This window comes from Ostrinia furnacalis, unplaced genomic scaffold, assembly GCF_004193835.3.
Source record: "Ostrinia furnacalis isolate ACB-3 unplaced genomic scaffold, ASM419383v2 OfSCF7464, whole genome shotgun sequence".
NCBI lineage: Eukaryota > Metazoa > Arthropoda > Insecta > Lepidoptera > Crambidae > Ostrinia > Ostrinia furnacalis.
The window spans coordinates 944,218-971,043 of NW_021137703.1; the positions used below are offsets into that span (position 1 = coordinate 944,218).

Below are 26,826 nucleotides of genomic sequence, written 5' to 3' on the forward strand. Positions count from 1 at the left end.
TCTAGAGCGTCCCTTCCTCCACCATGCGTAAGAATGTTTCAAAAATAGGTCTGTAGCTAAAGCTGCAAGATAGAAGAATCTTCTAGCCAAAAAGATGGCAGATGCAGCAGATGTCAACGGATTTAAAACTTGGAGTTCATGTGACTCCTTCTAGACTTGAGTCTCTAGAGCGTCCCTTCCTTCACCAAAAATACTGTCTGAAGTCTGTAATAAAAGTCTAAACTGCAAGATAGAAGAATCTTTTAGCCAAAAACATGGCAGATGCAGCATATATCAACGGATTTAAGACTGGACTGGCACCACCTTGCAATGTCATCCTCTCATTGTTATCTGTAATGTAAATTATTTTTAAAATGTATTTAATAAATAAAATGTTCGTTTTATTATTTCAATAATCTGACCTCTCAACTCAACTACACTACACAAACACCTTTGTTCGCAACTGTACTGACGAAACCTCGATATTATACTGTTCATTTAAGATGGCAAGCTTTTTGCTGCGGTAATGCACTCTAGGTAACCGTGTGTGATGCTTATTGCTCATAGTGATTTTCGATACAGAGCCCCGTACATACGTTATACATAAATTATGGAAAGAAAACACCCAGACCAATACAAACAAATATGTATGCAATTTTAGTATGATANTAAAAAATCTTCTTCACATTTATTTTTATACACATATCTAATAAACCCAAGTAAATTCGGTAATCCACTAATATCTGTTGATTCATCAACTTGAATCGCGTAATAATTATTTTGTAATCGTTGCGCGAGTTGATGTTCAACATCATGTGCCATTTCATGAATGCGACGTGCAACTGTATCATTTGAAAGTGGTATTTTATCCAACAATTTCGAAAATTTATCTCCCAATACACAACTGACCATATCTTTAGCTGCTGGTAAAATCAACTCTTCAGCAATATTGTATGGCTTGCCAGTCTTTGCAATTTTATATGCCACAAGGAAAGACGCACGTAAATATTCAGAGTTAGTAGCCAAAACGGTTTTCATAGTCTTTTTCGAAGAATCCAACTCTTTCTTTTTTCGAACAAAAAAANCTTGGATATGATTTGTATTAGAAAGTGCTGTGAGTGTGACGCTTGAACGGAAGGAAGTCAACCTAACCTAACCAACTGCGTATTCCCAAACTGCGTATTTCTATACTGTGTAGCCGCGAGAGCTCTTTGGCGCGCTGTCTTCGGCGAAGTATTGCGCGCGCAGATTTTGACAGCGCGAAATACCTACTTTAGCAGAAATACCAAGCCTTAAATGAACCTTTCGCGTTTTATGATAATAGATTCCCCGAAAATACATAAAACCAAACCCTACGAACGCTATTATCTACAATACATAAATATTCCATTCCGAAGGGAAAGTTATCCCGCCAAATGTGTTGTTTTAGTTACTGGCCACCTTTAAGGAGGTGAACGCGCTAAGCACAAAGAATAAAAGAAGAAATAAATCGCATTTTCATACAAATCAAATGCTTCACTTAAACGAAAATGTATGGATCTCTCATTTGTCTCTTTATTGCTGGTGTCCCCTCAGGAAAAGATTGATGGTGGAGATGATGAGCACATTCACCCCTTAAAACAAATGCCGGTTACGACCGGTTATTCGATTTTGATATATTAGGTAGGTATATGTCCATATATGCCATGGTTAAGTGCGTTAAGAGCACCATTAAGTATAATAAAATTAAGCCAATGTAAAGTACTTATATTCAATAATCTAGTTAATAAGTAATTGGGCAGCAAAAGCGATCAAAGCAATTTTATACTTTGCGTATACGCAAAGTATTCCCAATTATGCAAAGGTCTTCTGTAGATACCCAAAGTTGATCACATAATAATAAATTCTATTACACTCCCACCCAGTCCCCTTAAGACTACCCTCGCCGAAATTATATCAGTTTCAATTTTAATGAAATTTTACCGAAGAAATCACGAAGATAAGAAATTAAACTCCAAATTGACTCAGAATTTAGTGATGAGGCTATGTTACAAAATATAGATTTTTAAGTACATTTGGTACAGACCTCCACTTTAAATTAAAATTCAATTAAAAAAGCCGTTACCATAAGTATTGTGCTAACAACATAATTCTGTTAATTAAGTTGGGTCTTAGTTCGTAAAAGTGGGCTCGCAATTTTAGGACTATGGTAGCGTATAATTTTAATTTCATTCTAAGATAAATTCACTAAAATAATATCATTGAAGTCTGTCTGGGCAAGTAAAAGTCTGTATAATAGTTAAGTGGTTAAGTGATGTGCAAAGGCATTGTTATACGAGTCAAATACTACATTATTTAAGGGTCAATTTGCCAATTTTTAAAAGATAAGAAACCACAAACTTCTCTGAAAGTTTATTAAATGCAAAGTTGTTAGTAATAGAGGCTTTTGGCGAACAAACTTGATCCTAATTACACAGGAGTTGCAGTAGTGAGGTAGTGGGAACGAGATAATGGGGATAGACCCATAATAGTAGAGCAGGTAAATTACACAAACTATTTCTTGAAAAATCTGAAATAAACGATGTTACTTTCACCAAGCAGAGACCAAGTAAGAGTTTTGGCATCTTCAACACTATCTTTACTAGGTTGTTTACCTGTCTTAAGTCATACCTGTTTCCTAGAGATAGGTGGTACCTACGACGTTTAGGATCAGTTACAGGGCTCAGTGGTCGTCACGTTCATGTTCACGCAAATGAGGTAATCAACGCAACGGTAGATATATGAATACTAAGTGTAAAGCCATAAACAGACGTTGTAATCATTTATGAATCTATATTACAACGAATAAACAATATCTCTATTGAATTATTGTCATAAAATAAAAATAGATAATTGCCGCATCAATAATTTGGTGCGTTTTTTTCCATGAACGATATTAATATTCATACAATGCAATAAACCTTTCTCACCAATTATCGCCGGATCAAAACGGTCGAAAGTTAAGTGACTTGTCATTAATAATCGTTTTATCGCTATCTCGGACTTATTTAGAAATGATCTAAATATAGCATCGGTTTTTATTAATGTGTCGCTCCGTAAATAGGTTCAGACTGACATTTTCAAGTATCAGCCACTATCAACGGACTGCGAATGTCAATTTAAGTATATATATTGGTTCGGTCCCCGGCGAGTTGGTCTGCGCGAGCGCACCGGGTAGTGTCGCGCGCGCCCTTGGTCGCTCAATAAGCAAACAGCGATGCCTTTGTAGTCGGCTGCCAGTGGCTTTCATAAATATACACATTAGTGGTTCTTACTGAAAAGCTACTTGTAATTTATTCAAAGTTCCAGACATAGGAATAAGATATAGAAATGCAAGAAAGTGAGTATTTTTAATTGTAATTAATTATCACAAGTTTCAGTCATCAATCATCATATTTATTTATGACACTAATAGCATTAATACTTCAGTTTCATAATTTATTATTGGTTCGTCTCTTAGATTTGACTATTTTTTTTGCATATTTCCATTTTAAAAATATTAAATTATAAGCTGCGCAATGCGGTTGCTATTAATAGCAAATCGTTTGATTTTTTTTTATTAATTTTACATCATAAAACCATATTCATTATTTTTATGTTTATATTTTGACAGTGTAGTGGACTAGTCTAGTCTTGTGGAACAGTTGCGGATTCAATTCCCGCAAAGGCCATACCTACCTATTGTAGGTATATGGGTAGAATGTATTTGCTTTATCTACTGAAATGAAAATATTTATTTTAAATAGGCACAAGTTACATTTAACAATAAAATCCTTTGAAGGCCTGTTTAGTTATGGTTACACAAATGGTTGCGTTCATAACATAATTGAATTTTCATTTACGGAATAATTCAATATTATTATGTTAAATCTAACATATAAAATTAAATTTATTGTGTTGAAAAGTAATAATTAAAGTAAAAACATGAGTTCTGATGTTGCACTTATCACAGAAAGATAGAATAGAACAAGCGGTTATCTGAATGTATTGTTACGGGTAAGTTAAGATATGAAAATCTACTGAAACTAGGATATAAATTTGTTTCAGTAAACTTATAACTATTTTTTATGTTAACTAAACATTTTGTGAAAAAAATAAGTCTATGCGTCTATGTTAGATTTTTTGAAATGGTCCACAGCACGAGCGAACAATTAAATGAATAAAAAGCCGCGCGTAGAAACTGAAAAATATTTTCATTTATTTTAGACTAGCGTCCGCCCGCGACTTCGTACGCGTGGATCCCGTTTTACTCCCTTCATCTATCTTACGCGGTTTAGATTTTTTCATACAAATGTTTTTTCCCGCTAACTCCCGTTCCCGTAGGAATTATGCAATATCCTGTTGTAACTAAGCTTTAAGTTTACTAAACTTAGGCGGTTTGCATTTTTCATACAAAAGGATTTTCCCGCTAATTCCCGTTCCCGTGGGAATTCCCAAGTATACTATAACCTGCCCAGGAGTATGAAAAATAATTGTACCAAGTTTCGTTAAAATCCGGCGAGCAGTTTTTGTTTCTATAAGGAACATACAGACAGACAGACAGATAGACAGACAAAAAATTTACTGATTGCATTTTTGGTATCAGTATCGATCACTAATAGTTATTTTGAAAATATATTTCATGTACAGAATTGACCTCTCTACAGATTTATTAAAGTATAGATTTAAAATAAACGTGATACGAATGTCAGGGTTATTACTAAATTGCATATTAAAACGTGAAAACGGCTGATAAATGTAGATTATCAGTAATTTTATGAATGACATAATCACATTATTATTGGTTCCTGCTAAGTAAAAACGTAATAAATACTCGTAGGTAGAGCATTATATACCTCTGCAAGTTCTAAGTAGATGCAGTAGTTAAAACACCCTTCATAATGTATTTTTCTATGTATAATATAATATGTATTTAAAAAAAAGTATTTGCCTTACTTAGTTTGGGACTAGCGGAGCAGTGTAAAATGTCCAAGGATATTTATTTATTTATTTATTATTATCGTACTCAACGACGATTTTTATCTCAGGATTTAAGTCCTCTTATTTTTCTTCTGTCCTAGGTAATGGTGAAATGCAAACGTCTGGTTTATGTACCACCATAGAGTCTTTTCGTCAAGGCTCATTAGGATCTATGACTTGACATCCACTAGTGCATTGGAAAATGAGTTGATACATATATAATTTTTACATAAAGAACCGAAAAAGATCTCCAATCCGCCTGCCAAGGGAGATTAAAGCAAAACCCTTTACTAAAGTGGAGGAGGTCCAGCAGTGGACTGTAAAGGGCTGTTGATGATGATGATGACATAAGTAAACCAAAATTAACGGAACCGTGTATAAATAATAACTACTCATGTTTGTTACCAGACTCGGATTATTGTAACAACGCAGACAATGTATAAAATGTTTCTCATCACTTTCCTTTGAATCATTTTCCCTCCATTTTCCTCGAATTTATTACCAAGCATTGTTTGGATTGCGTGGCTTGCGTGCGTCGAAAAACCGGCCAATCGCCCTGACCTAGCTTCCCAGCGACTGTTTTCTGAACATTTATTCAACCATGTACTCCTGGCCTTAATAATTGGCTAGTAACCGATTAAACTTAGTCAGTTACACCAACAGGTAAATTGGAACAGATTGTTTAGACATCAGATTTGACATAAATATCTTATTTACTCGTGCCTACTCCTCGGTTAAGACAAACTTTTGAAGGATACTTATGTACTTCATTAAGGCTTTATTATTTTCATATTTATTTACTTATTCTCAAAAAAATGCTTTGTTACAGTTGAAATTGTCTTCCAATATACCTATCTACAGAAGATTTCAAAGTAAGACAAAATTTAATTTAAAAAAGATCGTTAATTCTTTGCTGTTAATTAACCTGTTCGTGATTTGCGTAATATAAATATAGTTATAGAGCTCTAAATTCATATAACTACAGTGCAGTTAAGAGAAATCACTTTTAGGGAAATAAAACATCAACAAAAACGTTTCATTCACTACTCTCACAATTACAACCAAAATAACGTTGATACTCTACAAGTGTTGTTTTTCTTTTTATTTTCGTTACGGTAAATTGGTATTATCTAACAGATCTCACGGAACCTTGACCGTACACTTAACATTGACTTTGAATTAACAAAAAGTTTATCTTTAACAGTAAAAGAAGGGCACCTTTATAGATAACATTCTAAATTAGTTAAAAATAGTTCAAGAGACATCGCGATCAGTGGAAACGTATGCTGTCAAAACTTACTACTTAGTTAAAAACTATTTCTATGATGAGTTAGAACGAGTCCCGCGGGGCGCGGTCTTGCTTAACTGACTTGTCTGGAATGCTTGCAGACTTACTGGAATGCAGACCATCCATGACGTCAGACAGCGTCAGATTCGCGTTTTAGTCTGGTAACACTTAACGTAGCGATAGTTCAGCTTATACGGAGCCCTGACTGTCGTGATTCCTAAACTCGTCTGATGAATCAGTGGCCAATGAATCTAAAAAAAAGCCACAGAGACTACTGACAAAGCTGCTAAAGTGAATACTTACCTATTGCAAAATCAAGGCTAGCTTTCATGAGGACGAAACAGACAAATGGAAGATCACAAAGAAATCATTTGTACAATAAAATTATTCCTGCAAGCATAAATCTTTCTGCTTTCACAAAAACGGAGCTTTATTTAGTAATATTAATTAAAGTTTTAATGAACCTACCTTTTACTATCTCTTCTGAAAAGGAGATGAATAACGCCGGCATCAATGAAAATAATAACCTTAATAATTAACGTACCTTGTTCATTCAATGTTTGCTGTTTATTATTTCCTCGTTCCGGAATAATATTGAACAAACCAACAATAACATTACAAACATTCTTTCATCTTCATCTGAGATTTTATTGAACGTGGATAAACCTACCAGATTAATATAAAACTAGGAAATAGGCAAATCAAAACTCGACCTACAAAATACTCAGAAATGGAGCACTTACTTAATTAATTTTCGATTGCTAAAATATTTATTGAAAACTTTATTTTTATATATTAAAATACTTAGAAAATAAGTTTGTCAGAAACATCTTTGCGTGAAGTTCAAGAACCATAAATGTTCATAAATTAATAGCTCGGAATATTATTTGGATAAAACAACCTTATAGTTTTATTAATATCCGTTCGGTGCGTTTTTTTGTTAGAGTAGGTACCTAATAAATTCATTAAAGAATATATTGGACTATAATGAAAAGTGTTTTTGCAACAACGATCTTCAGTCATATGCTTAATATGGAAGGTGTTAGGTATCATTAATCGAAAGCTGGCGAAACCTTTGGTATCAACATTCATATCTGGTCATCGTGATGACATGTTTACATAACAACTTATATGATTTCACTAATATAATAATATATCATAATCATCCGTTACTTCGTCCATGGTTATGAATGAGTCAATTCTTTGCATAAGCACGCTTTATTTTCACATGAATCAATGCTCTGATCCTCTCAATAACATTCAGATTTATCTCGCCTCATTTGCTACAGATAAGGATGCGACCACGGGCTTCGATAACGGGGTTTATACTGTGTTCTACCACAAGGAAGCGAAAACGTGAGTAAGTAGACGCATTACTCTAGATGATAAGTGAACAGGGAGAGTTTGTCTTTAATAGCTCATCGAATTATGAATGAGTGTGACGGTCTGCTAGACACGAAGAGGGTTGTAGCTGCTATGTCTGCGTCATTGTAAGAGACGTTGCCGAAATCAATGTTAAACTTACAATAGACATAGTGGTGGACAATTTAAATATTAAACTTTCATATTTTATGTAACAGAAAATTTAAAATTGTGCAAAACTTAGTGGAATTTCAAAAAGTTGAAATGTTTCATATTGCAGAGCCCCAGAGTTTTTGACGGCCCACAATGAAATTAAAGCAAAATGTCCGAGTGACGACAAAAAGAAACCGTGGCTGACCACCGTAGTTCCTGTGATTTGCAACTATTTAACGTTAACTATTATAGGTGAGTATGTACTTGATTGATAGAATATCTCATTCAGTGAATTTTAATTTGTACCTAACTGATAGTTATTTTATGCAAGAAATTGCTTACCATATTAACAATTTAAACTGACATCCACCTCGTATTTAAACAACAATTTATTCATTTTAAAACCACTTCCTAGGTAAAGTAAATAAAATGGCAGATTGACATAATCAATTAATTCTTTCTAAAATACATTTATTATTTCATTCACGTTGAATTGCAACCTGAAAAAAATATATTTTTTGTTACACGTAGTAACTTAATTTTTTTTAAGGAAACCATGAAATAACTTCCTACTTTTTAAAAATGAAGGTGATCTACGCAACCGTAAAATACACTGTGTCAAACAACAAGAACGTGTTTATTGTTGTTTTTCAATCGATTACAACGTTCGATCGATTTATTAGGGCAACAAAAAGTTATTGATGTAGGTAAGACTTGAAATGCAGAAATGATTACTTACTTTTACGTATTTGCATTTTGAATAGAATAAAGTATTTTCTTGATCTAAGTGAATCAACCCGTTTAGACCGGTACCTAGGTATTATTATTTTTTCAGTTAATTGTACTCTTAGGCTGAATTGAACCACGCTGAGTTTTTTGTACATAACGATAGTTACGGTCAAAGTTCGGACCGTAACTATCGTTATAGTACAAAAACATAAAACAAACAAAACAAAAACATAAAAAAGCACCGGTTATCGTTAACCGGTGTTTTTTGTATGGAGCTTGACAAATTTTTGACGTTTATCAAAGTTAAAGTAAGATGGTGCAACCCAACCTTAGATTATAAGTACTTTTGTTTTTAAGATTATTATTTAGCAATGCTTCATTACCGCACTACATAATTAACGTGTAGTTTAAAATAAAGACTAGATAACAAATAAAATAATTTAGATTAAACCGAACACACTGCCTACATGTTATACCTACGTTATTTTGTTGATCAACCTCTTGTTCCTAAGTTACAACGATGTAAAATCCACGGAAAGCAAAAGTAGAAATTATTACGGTTCCACTTGTTTACTCTACTTCTGCATTTTCTAAACATTATTTATGGGACAGCCTGTATACTCCCATGGCTTAGCAAACTCGAGGAACTCTATCCATGCGGTTATTGTAAGCAGCTTAGCGTCCCCTCTGACTCTCACTTCTGTAAAAGGCCATGAACCAATAACATTAAGGTAATGGAAAGATAAATCAACTTTTAGGAAAGATTGAGAAAAAGTTTTATTTAAAGAATATAAGCTTTTGCTTTAAATTAAATTATGGAATTAAAAGAAACTCTTTTTCATGCCGAGAAACAAGTATATATATACCTTAGAGCGATATTTACACGTAGGTACCTACTTTATCGACAATGTTTAACTGTCACAAAAGTCGTTTATTTTGTTTAAAAGCGCGTAATTAACTGCATTATGAACCTAAACACATTTTATTAAAAGCAGCTTTACGAGCAAATTGTCTTACTTACTTATTCTATGAAAATATAATGAACATCAATAAGATGAATGTGTGATAGGTATGAAAATTACCTACTTTATCATTTTCAGTCGTCGGTAGGTATTTTAAAAATAACCAAAGAGATTACATGTTCATTATTTAACAATAAATAGATAATTTTCATCTACGGCGTGATACGCTGATAACATCTGATATTTGTCATGTTATCAGTGACGACATCTTATTGTTCTGTGTAACTACCGAATAATCCAAAGTAAACCAACGCAATGTGTAGGTACGCATAGATGTTTATCTTTTAACTGAATTTCTCTTACCAATTGATAAAATGCTGTACTGTTAGAAAAGGATTATTAAAAATAAAATTATGATAACCATGACGTGACTGTAATCATTTAAAAACAATTCGTACTTTATTAGTTTTAGTTTGGCGCAAAACTCTACCACGTCAAAGCAATTTATTATCCACTAGCTTTCCGCCCGCGGCTTCGCCCGCGTGGAATTTTGTCTGTCACAGAAAAACTTTATCGCGCGCGTCCCTGTTTCAAAAACCGGGATAAAAACTATCCTATGTTCTTTCCCGGGACTCAAACTATCTCTATGCCAAATTTCATCAAAATCGGTTGCGAGGTTTAAGCGGGAAAGCGTAACAGACAGACAGACAGACAGACAGAGTTACTTTCGCATTTATAATATTACTAGCTGACCCGGCGAACTTCGTACCGCCTTAGCGTAGAGATTTTCTTAATATTTTTTTCCGTAAGAACCATCCTTGGACTTCCACAAACATTAAAAAAAAAGAATTATCGAAATCGGTTCAGCCGTTCACACGTGATGCCGTGACAACGCGAAACGGGTTTCATTTTTATATATATAGATAATAGTTGGGATTCTGTCTGCTCACACGCATTTCAAAGTAATAATCGTATGTAAATGTAAAATGCCAAAATCACAGTTCTGTTCCCACTCATATTATAGGCACCTACAGAAGACTGTGTACACATGCCGAGTGTCGCACACTGCCACCTCCTTGGCCGCGCAACACTGGCCACCAAGAAAATGTTATAAATAATTTTATCGACGACGAATTTCGATATGCTTTTGTTTTTTCTTTCTCGCTCTAGACCTCTTGATTTTTCCCGCGTAATGCATACTAGATACAACTCGAATTTGTAAATAAAATATTCACGTTTAGGATTTTACCCTGTGTCTCGCGTAGATTATAATTAAATACATAGGTATGTATATCCGTTTGTAATTTTGTCTCACTGAACAATCAATTTTCTTTCTTTCTTTTCTTTCTAAATTAATTTCGTCGTTTTCCAGGCTTATCACTATGGGGTGCGCTGTGGTGTTTGTGGGGAGAGGGCTGGAGCATCCAAGGTGCTTGGTTCCGATTGGCGCTGGTGGCAGTGATAGCGTGGGCGAGTGGGCAGGCGCTACAGGCGCTGACGCTACTGCCGCCGCTGTTAGCCGCGCTACTGACCGGCATCCTGGCTAAAAACCTCGGCTTTTTAGACATGAACGAATTTACAGACGTTGACATGTTTCTAAGGTATGTATACGTGGTAGCCAGTAGGGAAAAGTAGAGATACTTTCCTATTGGCCCGATGTACCTAATTAATTTTACAAACACTAGAAAATGAAATAGTAGGCAGTAAGTTTTATTGGTCCATAACCTACACCTTCACGCCGCGTCTTTGGAACAATTTAACATAATTATGTGTGATCTAACAACACATACATTGCCCAATTAATTTTAATTCTGCACTTGCGTTGGTCCTGCCGTCGCGTCTTCACACTACGACAATTAAACTGACTCTACATTATTATGTAGAGTTCCGAGTTTCGTTACCCAATCTTAAATTTATTTACAGGAAGCTATACCCTATCGTAATTCTTGGGAAGGGTGCCCTTGCGTGGGACGTAGGCTTCATGATTCAGAACTGGAAACGGGTAGCGACACTCGGTGTACTCCCTTGGCTCGCTGAGGTCGTGGTCCTAGCGATGCTGGTGCATCACTTTCTTGGATTCCCTTATGTCTGGGGTAAGTATATCTTTAACGCAATCACTTAACGTGCTTGTATTCCTCTTTCAATGAGCAAATATTAGTCAGTCGATAATGTTTGCCAGGTACAGTAAGTTAATTGCAGTACATTATTAATCCCGTAAATTCGTCATTAGTATACTACAAACACTATTAAAAGCAACTACTATATTGACCTCAAATCTTTCAAAATAAAACTCATTTTACAATATGTTCCGGCTGTAAACGTTGCTGTCATAGAAAAAATTATGAGGGCTTTCGCCATGACCTGCATTGAAGTTAACACACTGTACCTCACTATTTATAGATTCTAATAGGCCTTACCTAAAGGCTAATTGTTGTGAATTAGATTACATGTAAGAATTTAAATAACATTGCAGCTAATCAATGCTCAGATATTGACGTAGAAAGGTATAAAATTCCATAAATAAATACTTGGATCATTTCCGCCATGCAATAAAAGATTTCCTTCCTCAAAACTTATCTAATTTTCGAATAAAGAGTACCTAGGTACTTGATAATCTGTTCCGTTTCAAAACTAAATTAGCTAATATAATCCACGTGCAAAGCTTTATATATAAGTACTAGGTATTTAACATCAATACACTATTGACATCAAATACCACTCAACTGGAAAGGGAATTGCGGGAACACCTCCAATAATGGCCGTAAAAATAAAATTTGCCGCGAATAGTAGAAACACAATGCATCGACGTGCGATACAAAGCCAATTCAATAAATTCCACCGTGGGACTCGTATTGCAAAAGATTTGAATGCATTTTCGCTGCATGACGTGATTCGAAAGCCGTCAAAGGTACGGTTTTGCGGCCAGTTTTTAATATTTTGAAGTCTTCTATCTCCCTTACGTTTTTGTTTCCAAATTTTCAACGATTTGAAACCGTGTTATCATATTAAATGTAAATATAAATATGATATAAATAAATTCACATTGATTACCCCAGTACTTAGCAAATAGCACGCTAAACCGCCGACATGAAAAACGTGTAGCAGCCACTTTTATACCGCTTATTAATGAGTGTCGTCTAAATATAGAACGAGACAATTGGCGGAGATTTTTTATTGATTCCTTGATTTCGTTAAGAGAATCTTTTTAATATTATTTAATTAGTTTGAAGTCCTTAGCCTCTTCTTTGTTTAGGTTAAATAAATATTCAAAAAATATATTCAAAGAACATGGAGACACTTTCAGAACACATTTTCTAGTGGCTGGTAAAGTAAGCAAGCTTAATTTATTACAGTTCGTTAGCATGATTACACTAGGTATACATACTCTATAGGACGACTCTAAGACTCTTTTGGAGAGAACTACATATCACCCAAAAAATGTCTGGAGGAACGTATCTTGAGTTGTTAACTTACTAATTGTTGACAATGCTTTCAAGGTTAGCTCAAATGAACTTGTTAATTGAGTCAACTTGGAATTCTTTCCCAAGTACAACACGCCATACAAAATTGCTAATTAAAGACTAATTATTAAACATGATTATGATATTACCGTTTGCTGACAACGTCTCGAATCGATTACATTTGCGAACANGTTTTTCCTACTAGAGGTACAGACCTATGCCAAAAATAGGTCTAGATATTCCATTAACGATTAAAATATTTCTCACGTATTTTAACGATTATGATTTTAGGTTCAGTATCCCGTAGCAAAGGTGCCCTTTCATTTCACGGGTACGTACACTTGGGCCGACAAATCTGGATTATTTGATTTTCAGGATCGCGCCTACTACACACGACAATGCGTGCGCACAGCCACACACCTGGAATTACACAGAACGATTTACACAAACAAAGCATCAAAGCGAAAAACTTTCCAACTGCCTGTTTTGTTTTGCACGTTTACTTTTTTGCGCTGATTCAACTTTGTCCCGAGGAAAGTTTAATTAAAACGAGACGCTAATTGTGATGTAGTGCCTGTCGCTTAGTTTGTACAACTAAAGCTCTGATTGTTTTCTATCTGTGGAAACGAAAATTTACCTCCGCGGAGCCTTTGTTGAGTAGAGCCAAATATTATTTGATAAACAGTGACATCAAAAATCTTATATACAACGTGTCCCAAAATTCAAGGATAAGCCGGCGCCGCAGGGTGGACCTAGTCATGACTGCTTTAGGAAAAATAAGAAAAAAAATCTATCTCAATTATTTTTTAAGTTACACAATAAATTATGAAATTCGTCGAAAATTGACACCCCTTATTATATTTTACATTACCACGACTACAATTTTTCAAATACTTCAGTTTTTTTGTTTGTATCAGCAACTTAAGTAGTGCTGCTGTCCACCCCAATTCTTAAAACCCTCAGAATCCTTGCAGTTTTTACACAAAAGTTAATCAAAATATGATATTTCCTTAAAATTTTGAACGATTTTTACTTACACTCCACTTTGACTCGTCGTTTTGTAAAAAAACAGTATGAACACTACTGCGGCAAGTTTTTTATAAAGTTGACGCAACTATCCAAGATTCCGAAATGGTATAATACACTAAGAAAACTAGTCGCAAAAAAGATATGCGTACCATTTTTACAAGCACTTCGCTTGTTAGTTAGTATGGGATAAATCTTGCAACTGAATTTAAAACCAGTTCTCCTTAACCAATTGAGCTGAAATTTGGTATACTTGTGTAAGTACGATGACAATGCAATATTATGGTACCATTGAGCTGGATGGAGTATGGAGGTGGCCATAAGAACTCTTAACGAAACGGCGGAATTACATCTAGTTTGGGTTCGTTGGACTTGTCTTTTCGAGCACTTTAGTGCTAGACGATGTTCAGGGTCCTGATGATGAAGTCAAGAGGTGGCAGGAGCTGGCCATAGGAACTCCTAAACGAAACGGCGGAAGCTTATCGAGTTTGGGTTCGTTGGATTTGTCTTCCCGAGCACTTAGGCCATGAGATTGAGAAACAACTAAAAAGCTTAAAATAAAGTTGTAATAAAAAAAACTTATTTAAAAACAAGCTTGACTTCGTTTGAAAATTATAATTGACTTCATCATCAGGACCCTGGACATCATCTAGCACTAAAGTGCTCGAAAAGACAAATCCAACGAACCCAAACTCGATAAGCTTCCGCCGTTTCGTTTAGGAGTTCCTATGGCCAGCTCCTGCCACCTCTTGACTTCATCATCAGGACCCTGAACATCGTCTAGCACTAAAGTGCTCGAAAAGACAAGTCCAACGAACCCAAACTAGATGTAATTCCGCCGTTTCGTTAAGAGTTCCTATGGCCACCTCCATACTCCATCCAGCTCAATGGTACCATAATATTGCATTGTCATCGTACTTACACAAGTATACCAAATTTCAGCTCAATTGGTTAAGGAGAACTGGTTTTAAATTCAGTTGCAAGATTTATCTCATACTAACTTACAAGCGAAATGCTTGTAAAAATGGTATGCATATCTTTTTTGCGGCTAGTTTTCTTAGAGTATTATACCATTTCGGAATCTTGGATAGTTGCGTCAACTTTATAAAAAACTTGCCGCAGTAGTGTTCATACTGTTTTTTTACAAAACGACGAGTCAAAGTGGAGTGTAAGTAAAAATCGTTCAAAATTTTAAGGAAATATCATATTTTGATTAACTTTTGTGTAAAAACTGCAAGGATTCTGAGGGTTTTAAGAATTGGGGTGGATAGCAGCACTACTTAAGTTGCCGATACAAACAAAAAAACTGAAGTATTTGAAAAATTGTAGTCGTGGTAATGTAAAATATCATAAGGGGTATCATTTTTCGACGAATTTCATAATTTATTGTGTAACTTAAAAAATAATTGAGATAGATTTTTTTTCTTATTTTTCCTAAAGCAGTCATGACTATGTCCACCCCGCGGCGCCGGCTTATCCTTGAATTTTGGGACACGTTGTATATTCTTTTAAATAAATAATAAATGATCTAATGATTACAAATTGTTGCGAACTTAACTTATAACAAGGTAATGTGACAAACAGATATTTTGAATACCAAACAAAGTCGGAGCATAATAATTAATTACAAAATCACTTATCCATCAAATGCTTTTCTTATTTGAAAAAAATAAGTAGGTTTATAACGGAAGGGCCTAATTAATTAAATTAGAATTGAATTAATTAAATTCTCTATCCGGGAAAGCATTAGCAGCATAATTAAATAAAACTAATGCAAACAACAATAATGCTCATTGTGGCCCATGCGAGTATGTATTTAAAATCAATCAACGGGCACTAATCAATCAATTTATTTAGCACTAGTTTCTGAATGGTACTGATGAATGCGTAATTCTCACTAATTGAACTAGATTATAAGTACATATTTTACGTTGATTGTTTGAGTTTTCGCAATTATGAATTATAATTTCTAATTTAAACTTGGCAAGAATATGTAATTGCGACAGAAACCTCTCCGTCCTTTTCCACGAAAAATCTTTGAATCATTTTGGCGTGAGTAATAAGTAATTTTATTATTCCAAGAATAAACCTGTAGAAAGACGAAACCGAAAAATACATCTCGAAATTATGTTATTAGTGTGAATGTTTTTTATTTCAAGAAATATTTTCCGTATTATGAATCGTTCGTTCGTTCGTTCGTTTCAGCCGAAAGACATCCACTGCTGGACAAAGGCCTCCCCCAAGGATTTCCACAAAGACCGGTCCTGCGCCGCTCGCATTCAGGTACCTCCCGCGACCTTCACCAGATCGTTGGTCCACCTAGTGGGAGGCCTGCCCACGCTACGTCTTCCAGCTCGTGGTACAACAGAATATTCTTATCCTTAATTTGTGTTATTTGTAAAAATGCTATATGTTTTTCTTGTAGGATTTCTTCTCGGCTCCATTTACGCTTCGGTGTCATGTCCAGTCGTGATGCCGCCAGTACTAAGGGTCAGCGCAAGTGCAGGCAGCCCGCGCAACTGGCCGCAACTGGTGTGCACGGCGGGAGGCATAGACACGGCGCTCAGCGTCGGTGTCTATGGCCTGATCTATAGCATAATATTCTATGAAGCCAGCGATGGATGCCGCTATACAAAGGTGAGTTTTTGAGAGCTTTGTAATTTTGTCGTTACATGTACAGTAGAACGCCGATTATCCGAACGCCGATTAACCGAATCGCCAATTATCCGAATCGGTCCTAAGCGTAATATAAAAAATTAAAACCTTGTAATTTTTGTTAGTTTTATTGTAACAAGTTGAAACTCACAGGAGTTTAGATGGTTTAGATATTTTTCAACTGGGCGTTGTTGTAGAACTCTAAACTCAGTTAATAAAGTTTATTCTATGTGTGACAGTTCGTTTTTTACACGTTTTTTCTTTATTACCAGTCTATGTCCGATTATCCGAATTTTCGATTATCCGAATCGACCCCGGTCCCAATTAATTCGGATAATCGGCGTTCTACTGTAATTTCAAAAAAATAATAAAAACAAAAAAGATCTTTTTTTTCTGTATTGTTCAATAACATTAAACTCCCCACCCGCTTCACGCATAAAGTATGTTACAGAAAATACCTTAGGAAATAATAGGAATTAATATGTTACAAAAAGCTTAAATGGATTTAAGGAATTTTCCAATTTCTTAGCTGAGAAATAATTGATTCCATAAACAAACTTTCGTACTCTTTTTCATCCCTATTAAATTATTTTGAGACATAAGGTAGCATAGGTTCTTTTCCTAGATACCTACCATCTTTCTTTACGCCAAAATCACTTCTCTACTGGTCGTGAAAATGTATCAGACAAACAAAGTTACTTTCGTATTATTTAAATTAGCATGGATACTATGAATGAAAACATAATATTCAAATTGAACAAACAATATGGTCCTTTGAATGCAGCCGTTGATTTTAATAACTTCTGTGGTTTGCATAAAGCCGTCCTACCTACCGCACGTTGCCTGATACACTCGTAACACACGTTTAATTATTAAATGCTTATAGCTTTAAAATTTAGTTTCATTAGGTATAAAATAACCCTTTCAACATCTTTGTCATCCTGCTAATGTAAAAACCCGTTATATTTTTGGGATCTTAAATACTTATAATAAGCAGTTCCGTTTTGTCGCTTTTCTTTTGCCAAACGCCATTCCACCAAGTCATTCATAGTTTTAGTACATTTTAATCATAATTTCTAATTTAGATGTTAACATGTACGAATAGGTACAACATAACTATTATGAAAACCAAATAAATGACAACTGAAACAAAGCCACTGTTCCAAAGGCTTCATTTTAAGCAACTGCTATTAACACCTTCTATTTTAGTGGAAATGCCCACAACACTCAGAATGTTCACTGGATCGAATTAGCACACTTAGTCAACGCCTAAATTAATCTAACCAGTAAGCTAGAACATCAATCCCGTGTTAAACCGAAGCAATAATGTACTGAAGCTATTCATTTTAAATAAAGGTTGTTTTTGCTTGACACCAGCTTGAACAATAGGCACTTTGCGCTCCTAAATATAAAATAAAACGTAACTGAAAGTAAATCGAAATATCAAGCCATTATCTAAATCCACAGTAGAATCTCTTAGCTGAAGCGGTGGCCAAACCAATTTCAGCTATATTAAAAAGTGTCAAATAAAATAGAATTTACTTTTACAACATTTCAACCCCAACTGAGTAGGGAGAAATCTCCTAGAACTATCTGAAATAGCTTAAAAATCCGTTCCAATTATAACTTGGTGCAGAAACGCGTGGAAAAGTTAATCCCGTTGACTATTGCAGTCTGACACTGCTGGCAAGTCGCGTGAGCGGCGACCTTTAAACTACAATAGTCGATCTAAAACTTAAAAAGAAAACACCATCTTATCTGCACAGCAAATATTTGTTCCAAAATATTGTTTCAATAGATACCGTCTGCAAATTCCATATCAAATAATAGCTCGTTGTTTTTTATCGTTGTCACTTTATAAAGTGGCTGGGAAAGTATTGAAAATGAATAAAGTTGAAAAAATGTGCAGCAAAAAGTGCCAGCCAAAACTTCCCGGACCCAACCCTTCCTTTTTAGCTTCGCTGTACTCGGCCAAAAGTTAAAGCCATCAACTTCCATGAGGGATTCGATCGATGATGTTTCAATCTGACTACTTTTGTTCCGCACACAATCCGTCATCGCTGTGCTGCACAAACCAATTGATTTGAATGATGTAGCGATTTGGTCAGAATACGGTTCGAAACAATTTTATGTTTACGTAGTGCCGATGAACGTAGGTTATCAGTCAAAAACTAAAATAGGCAAAAGTTTAGTATGCACTATGCATAGGTACTTGTTAGCAGTTTCATCTACCGAGTATTAAAGGATCGGTGGAATATCATTTGAATTCCAGCTTGAAACCATCGGTCGGCAGTAGTTCAAATTCAAAGCGAAATTGTACATTTCATAAGCGGACAAGCCATTAAAACAGTTTCAAGCATGGGTAATGTTGCTGTCAACTTTTACAGGTGCATCTGACGCCGTCCGCAGACACCGCGTATATTGCACGTTGTTTGTAACCGCACTGCGTTCCCGAGCCGTGCAAGTTAGTTCGGGCGAAACGTTCCAAGCCTCGTTGGAACTATTGAAACGTTTAAAAATTCAATTTGCAACAAATATTCAGTGAGATTTCAATAAAAATCTAACGGTGGGATTGACTTCGCAATAGCATTGTGGGATATAGCTGACATAAAAAATCGCGTTAGGATTTAAAATGTTCGTCTATTTTTTGTAACAAAATTTTACCTACACTCACGAACATGACCTAAAGTAAAAAACTCATTAAAAAACCCATAAAACTCATTTATTTTTGCAAATAGGCTTTTAAAAAGCACTTTTACACGTCCCAGTATTAACCCTACCACTGCTTCGGGTCAATAAATGGGCCAGTGCTGAGAAGAACCAGCGCAAGAAACTCGGTCACTATTGTAGTTAGTAACGTTATCAATATTGGTTACATATTTATTTATATTATAATTTTACATAACTCGCTATTCTAATCACCCAAACTTTATGCGTAAGCAAATGATTTTAACTTGGTAATTGGAAGAAGTTGCTCAATTATTATTATTCAATTTACAGGCGGCTCTGACGTTATTCGCCGGGGTCGGATTAGGGGTATTGATGGGATGCGTGGCGGGGCTAATCCCGCACCCGCGGGATTTCTACGTGACGGAGCTACGGATACTGCTCGTCGTGGTGGGCGGGCTGCTGGCGAACATGCTCACTTATATGTTTGGGTGGGGAGGCACAGGTTTGTAGAATATGCAAAGCTTAACTCTGTCAGTATATGATAATGAAGAGTAACCAATATAATTGGTTTTGTTCCGTAATCCTCATAGAATTCTAGCTAGAGATAGAGCTATGGTGGGCACGAAAGTTATAACTATTGTCAGGTTAAGAGTTAACAGGTTGAATAACGTTCCATGTACCTATAGTTGTTAGTAATAAGCAGGGATGTTATGGATATCCGTAACCGTAACCGAAACTTTCGGATATACGAAATAAAAAAATATCTGTAACCGTAACCATAACCGATTCAAAGGTTTCGGATAGTTTCGGATGAAGGCAGAGTCAAGCAAGTCCCTACGCTGATTTAATGAATGCATTTTGAAGTGCATGAGTTTTTTCCCATAAGATAAAGGCTTTTTTATGAGACCAAAAGAAGGTGACAGATGCCAAAGAAATCTATTCTGTACCCATTCTATTCGTAAGATATGAACTGTGTTGGACAACTATTGGAATTTTCATTCTATAATTAGCATACATATCCATAACCGTAACCGAAACTTTCGGATATCCGATATTAAAAAAATATCCGTAACCGTAACTGAAACCAGTATAATATTATTCCAATATTCGTAACCGTATCCATAACCGAAACTACATATATCCATAACATCCCTAGTAATAAGGGGTTTTTGAATACTTAGGTACGAAAATGCTCACTTCTCGTTTTCTCGACATGACTGACTTATAGCATAAAAGTAGTTTTTAATTTTGCCCCATGGGACTAACTAGACTATTCTTGGTCAGAGGAGCAGGGGTTTGCGTATTTTTTAATTACAGTGTATTGAAGAAAATATGTACAGACTACGGGTTTACACTTTCTTGCAAAATTGTTTGTTGCAAGTACATTTTAGGTCACGGTTTTTGGTTTAGAATTTCTATAAAATTGTACGTAGAAAGTTCAATTATTCAATAATATATGAGTCTCCTCCCACACTGCGACGGCCAGCCCGGCCAACTTCCGCGTGTCGGGGCACGGATCGCAGCCAGAGAAACTATCAAGTTTATTTTTTAATTTCTTTGCTTTCCCAAATATTGAACTAGTGCATGTTTTTATTTCTTAGAACTAGGTTTTCTTTTTCAACCGACTTCAAAAAAAGGAGGTTCTCAATTCGACCCGTATGTTTTTTTTTTTTTTTTTTTTTCTATGTTTGTTACGCGATAGCTCCGCCAATTATGAACCGATTTGAACAAATCTTTTTTCAGCGTATAGGTAATATCTCAAGGGTGGTCCCATTTAAATTTAATAATAAAAAAAACAACCCCCAAGGGTGGAAAATTGGGGATGAACTTTTTTATACGCAATATCTCCGCCGATTATGAACCAATTTGAACGATTATTTTTTTGTTGAATAGGTATTATCAAAAGGGTGGTTTCATGCGAATTTGAAGAAAATTTTCACCCCCAAGGGTGGAAAATTGGGGATGAACTTTTTTATAATATACATTAAGAATATGGTCTCAATGTACTGCCTACCTTCAGTGGTAACATCAAGGTAATAATTAGTCAACTAAAAAGCAAGAAATAAGTTAAATTTTATAAAAAAAAATAAAACCGACTCCAAAAAACCTACACTAAAAAGCAGAATAATAATTACTAATTACCTACTTATTTATTAGGACGAATTATTAATATTTATGTAGGTATACCATGATTGATACTTCTGGAGTCGGTGCCAAGATTATGAAACATGTAAAGTTTGCCTGCACCGACTCCAAAAGTATCAATCATGGTATACCTACATAAATATTAATAATTCGTCCTAATAAATAAGTAGGTAATTAGTAATTATTATTCTGCTTTTTAGTGTAGGTTTTTGGAGTCGGTTTTATTTTTTTTATAATTAAATTTTATTATTCATACGCGATTGTTAAAATAGTCTTTTCTGATAAAAAATATTGATTAAGAAAAACTAACTACACAAACAAAACTGGCACGTGAAGTTGGTCAAATTGGCGCGAAAAACAATGTCAATAACTAAGAAAAACAAAAGAAAACGTTTCGAGTTCCAATCTTGAAATTTATTCTTTTTAATTTTGACAACGTATTTATGGCCAGTTATTAAACTGTAGATTACTTTTTTCAGGTGGTGTAGCAGTTCTAGCGTGCAATGCTACCGCCGCGACGTTTTGGGCGCGAGACGGATGGAAACTCAACAACAATCCAGCCTCTACTGCCTACCGCGTGATGTGGTCTACACTAGAACCGATCCTCTTTGCCTACACGGGGACATTCTTTGAGGTGAGTAATCTTATGTAGTTGTCATAGGAGCTATTTTGCAACAAAAAGAAATAGATTTTGGTGTGCTGTAAAATATACCATTTATGTAACTACCTAAATAATTTGGTATGCCTACTCTGCCAGTACCAAATATGTCGTTCCAAAGCATTAACGCCGCTGCATATATTGCTGCTAGCCCGCCACAAGCTATGAACGAAGTTTTTTATATATTTGGTACGGTAATAAATTTCAGCACAGCGTTAGGGATAAATTTTTAGCGTCAGATAACTTTTATTCGTTGAAAAAGTTTTGCATTTTAACCGTTAATATTTACAATACGTTGAATCGTCAATTTAATTCCGGAATAGATCTGGCATTTGGAAAATCGTCTGCTCATATTAAATAATAACTATTAACCGCTCATGTTTTCATCAAACATGGTAACAATTTGTTAGCTTGTAGTAAATTAATCAACTTCACAAAATATATTGGCAAACAATGCAATCAAAAATAAAATCATCAAATTGACATGGTTTCGGGTTTCGAGTGTGTTTGATTACAAAATATTTTAGAGCCGTAAAGAGGAGTGCGGTGTTCAATTTGTTTACGCTGTTTCAAACTATTTTATGAATGTACCATCACAAACACTCCAACAAAAGCAACAACAAGTTACGTTTTATTGATTTAGCGAGCGCAAACCGTTTTTTATTTTATTTATTCAAAACGCAGTAATAGAACGCAATTCAGGCGATCAATTGATCGAAAAATATTGTATAATATCGAATGGATTAACTAAACCTAGGAGTAAATTTAAAAAAATGCCCTAAATGAAATTAAAATTGAACAATAAATTATGAAGATGTATTTATTTTAACTTTGACAAGAACTTTTTTATATTTATGATTTTTACTGGTTCCAATATTGATTGTATTAGTTTTTATTTTCAGATTAACAGCAATGTCTCTACACAATTAGTGCCGGGATTCGCAATCCTGGCTGTGTGTTTATTTGTACGACTGACAGTCGCCGCTCTGACGTGCTGGGACTTCCCGATCAAGGAGAAACTCTTCGTGTGCTGCGCTTGGACACCAAAGTCTATTGTAGAGGTAAATAATATCCCATCAAAAACAATACTTGTCAAAAAAACCAAGTCTCGCAACTCAGTTGTTCTACGGTAAAAAGTTGTGAGATCCATGTAATACCAAGTCCAGGCCAGGAAATCTTTAACGTTTTACATAAATTATTGACTTGGCCATCGCACTAAATAATTTAATTTACACGTGTTTTCATGCGATGGCCAAGTCAATATATTTATGTAAAACGTTAAAGATTTCCTGGCCTGGACTTGGTATTACATGGATCTCACAACTTTTTACCGTAGAACAACTGAGTTGCGAGACTTGGTTTTTTTCGTTCAAACAAACAAACAAAAAACTCTTCAGCGTTTTAATATGAACTTGTTGTTGTTGATTTTTGGCGTCGAACCTTAGACCAGGCATACGGCTAGGCAACGTAGTCATGCAGGAGGATACAAGGAAGAGGGGCAGCCACAGTAGGTAACACAGAGTCGTTCAGGTGAGTGCCAGGAAGAGGTGCAGCAACCGCAGTTAAGGAACGGCTGGGACGAACAAGGATAGGCGCATCAAGCTCGTAAGCCTTGATAGGGTTACACTGGTTGAGGTGGCCCTTTTCAAGACTTGGAAGCCTGTGGGTAACAAACCATTGGACGTGGAGAGGGTCATTAATTATACGTATATTTTCTACTTTGCCGAACTTTAGCGCGAGAACGGTTTGTCCAAAACATATGAATTTGGTCTTATTCAATGCAGGATTAAGTGCCCTTCAACCGTCATGAAGACCACTTTTTGATAGGGTAAGTCCTTTACGCGGTATAACCGGAAAACCGAAAAAATGCCCCTTTCGGGGGCCCCCACCACTTAAGCACAACTTCGTCGAAGTCGAAAACTTAGGAGAGTCTTAATGGGCAACCAATGAAGCCATTAAAACAATAAAATCTTTTGTAGGAATTATTTCCGATTTAAAAGCTAATTCTACTGGACTATGTGTGACCTCAAATATTATTACAATTTTACATATAAAAAAGTATTATACAAAGAACCGCAGTACCTAACGATTCCCTCTAATTATAGAAGACGACTTAAGCTCTGTAGCACAATAGGAATTTGTGTGTCCACATCCGTAGTTATTCAAACAAACGCTCCTTACCTACCCGATCGAATTTCCTGGAAAATTTCCATGTCATAAGGAGCACGCTACTTGTATTCTTGGAAAAGATTGTTTGTATTTCATACCCAAATTGGCCAACTTACCTTTGTAAGTTTCGGGAATCGGTTATTTGTGGCGTGGGAATTGGGTAAGCCTGTTTCGTACGAGCAATTATGGAAGAATAGGTCAAAGAGGCTAAATACTAAATTACTGTCTCGTAATTCAGTACAAGTAGGTAAGCTTACACTATCTTAATAAAGATGTAAATAAATAAATAAATCCTTGGACATTTTACACTGCGCAAAATCCCAAACGTGTACTATGGGTACCAAAAGAAACAGCTACAGGTCCGTATTGTATTTTTTTTTTGTTTGAGACAGCCCTTTATCGAGGAAGGCTATATTTATAGGCTATATGATCATCACGCTAAGACCAATAGAAGCAAAGTATCAATGAAAAATCTTGAAAAGACGGGAAGAATTACATTCAAACGAATTTCATGCTTGATATTTATTTATTTATTTATTTTATTTGGTTTACCAGAAATTGTTACATTGATGCTTACACAGATACATACAGCCATAGTGGTAATAACTAAATGCACAATTAATTTAAGGTAAACACCGCATGCAATATATTAGTTTTGGGCTGACACTGTGTAGGTTTGTTGTCGACACGAAAAGAAGAATATATTAGTAACATCAATTATATACGAAGTTACGGACGATATACGAAGGTATGGCGAACGAACGAACGTCAAAGGTGCGCCACCCCAAGCTTACACTGACATAGTAAATGTTTCTTTCAGGCGGTGCTATGTCCATTGGCCCTCAACACTTTCACCCTAGCAGGAGATTTCGACAGCGACGAGCGTCAGTTCGCGGAAGGCTTGCTCCGACTCATCGTCCAAGCCATCCTCATCACCACGCCTATCGGGTTCCTACTCACGAACCACTTAGGGCCTGTGCTTTTGCGGACGGCTGAAAAGGATTGTGAGAAAGATGGTAAGGAACATTAAAATATAAAAGTCATCAGGATAATAATGTCAAAGTATTTTTTTAAACTATCATAAAGTTGGTATATTTGAAACCACATCAAATTCATTGTTGCAAAATAGTTTTTACTTTTTGCTTGATGTTACTTTGTCCGTAATTAGCAGCAATTTCTTAATATTGGAAATAATAATAGTAATTCTAAATTTTTTACGAAACTAATTTAAAAAACAACTTTTTTTCAGACCCAAGTCCTCAACGCAGAAAATCGATTAATGGATCTCAGAACGATTTGAAGATATGAAGGGACGGGACGAAAATGAGTCCAATGAAACTTAAGCAATAGCTAGTCTGATTAAAATGCTAATCAACAAAGGTGCTAATATAGTTGTATGACTGTACAAATGTATATTCAATAAACTTACCCTCTGTTCATACAAAATTAAACACATAATAAATATTCTGTTGCGTATTAAGTCAAATGTTGATTTCAATAAGACGAAAAAAGACAAAACAGCATCTTAGAAAATCGTAATTTACGATTTTTTTTAAAGACAGTTTTAATTTTGATGAATAAGAGAGTTATTATAGTAATAAAGCTTATTAACAACAAACTTAACTCACAAGATGTATTTATTGTCAAGTAAGAACGAATATACAAACAAATTATTGAATCTAAATTCATTTTTCTTTAGTGTGATTTTGTATTTATATCTAGGAATATTTGTAATACAAACCATTCCTACTTCTCATCACTAATAAAACCGTGGACCATTTAGTTATGTAAGATAACAATTCCTGTAGAAAATTTTACATTTGATTTCGGCTGTAAATTGTGATAAGTTTTGTAATGTTCAAAACATCTAGATCTAAAGATTGGTTACTTCGTTTTTTCAGACCCTGTGAGTAAATATACGTTCGTGATATTTTAGAGATTATTTCGTAGTTAGATTTAGAGACCTATTATATTTAATAGATCTCATAAGTAAACTAGATGTAAGTAGACCATTATGCCAGTAATCGCTATGACACTATGTCAAATTCTCGAATGAAGTAAGTCCTAAGTTAGAAAATAATACCATACCAAACATAATTTGTATAATAAAAAGTATACAATATAAACTCCTGTTTTTATTTGTTACATCGTTTTTTTACTGAGTAAATAACACTGCTTTACAACACCGAATAGAGTATAATATTTTGTATAAACCTGGGAGTTTCAACAACAATAAAAAAATACATACCTACCTGCCTACAAGTATATTCCCGCGTTTTTCCTTCTTGAAATTGTGCCATCTGCGGAAAGTATCGAAAAATAAAATACTCCGGCAGATGCTAAACCATTTTCTTACGATTAAGATTTCGATTCAAGAAAATACCAATAGAGGGCAGCAGGGTGTTTGGAAATCTATTGCAAGACGTTTTCTATTATGTTGGAAGTGCTTGAAAGAGCTTCTTCGAGTTTCCGCTAGATGTCTGACAGTATTCGGAAAACTCCGTAAGATGGCGCTGTATGCTGAAGAATGAGGTTGAGCTATTTGTTTGTTAAAAAACTTTGTTCAACTAGCTACGACTGCGTCTGTTATCA

The 26,826-nt window shown here is 35.1% G+C and overlaps 2 protein-coding genes across 4 annotated transcripts in view; both read left to right on the forward strand.

The window, feature by feature from the left end:
* The window catches only part of LOC114364743 (sodium/hydrogen exchanger 9B2), a 25,956-nt gene extending 24,332 nt beyond the window's left edge, over window positions 1–1,624 (forward strand). Inside the window, exon 12 of the transcript XR_003656867.1 lies at window positions 1,272–1,624. The gene's annotated coding sequence lies outside the window, so the exon portion shown is untranslated. The remainder of the gene's footprint in view (window positions 1–1,271) is intronic.
* A 1,467-nt stretch (window positions 1,625–3,091) lies between these two features.
* On the forward strand, window positions 3,092–26,311 carry LOC114364747 (sodium/hydrogen exchanger 9B1). Of its 3 annotated transcripts, none has more exons than XM_028321030.1 (11): window positions 3,092–3,337; window positions 7,534–7,604; window positions 7,887–8,011; window positions 10,823–11,051; window positions 11,374–11,543; window positions 16,363–16,574; window positions 19,593–19,764; window positions 21,887–22,041; window positions 22,968–23,126; window positions 25,055–25,250; window positions 25,484–26,311. In XM_028321030.1, the coding sequence occupies exons 2-11, from the start codon at window positions 7,540–7,542 to the stop codon at window positions 25,540–25,542; spliced, it is 1,542 nt and encodes a 513-aa protein (XP_028176831.1). In that variant the 5' UTR covers window positions 3,092–3,337; window positions 7,534–7,539; the 3' UTR covers window positions 25,543–26,311. The 3 variants fall into 3 exon arrangements, with proteins under 3 accessions (XP_028176831.1, XP_028176830.1, XP_028176832.1); XM_028321029.1 differs by having other exon boundaries at window positions 7,534–7,600; XM_028321031.1 differs by lacking the exons at window positions 3,092–3,337; window positions 7,534–7,604 and adding an exon at window positions 7,626–7,734.
* Window positions 26,312–26,826: the final 515 nt, after the last annotated feature.

Bases quoted from the DNA above. Each gene is read 5' to 3' on its own strand.
- LOC114364747 (XM_028321029.1), top strand. The intron at 7,601-7,886 runs GTGAGTAAGTAG...TTCATATTGCAG, and splicing joins TACCACAAGGAAGCGAAAAC to AGCCCCAGAGTTTTTGACGG. The intron at 8,012-10,822 runs GTGAGTATGTAC...GTCGTTTTCCAG, and splicing joins TTTAACGTTAACTATTATAG to GCTTATCACTATGGGGTGCG.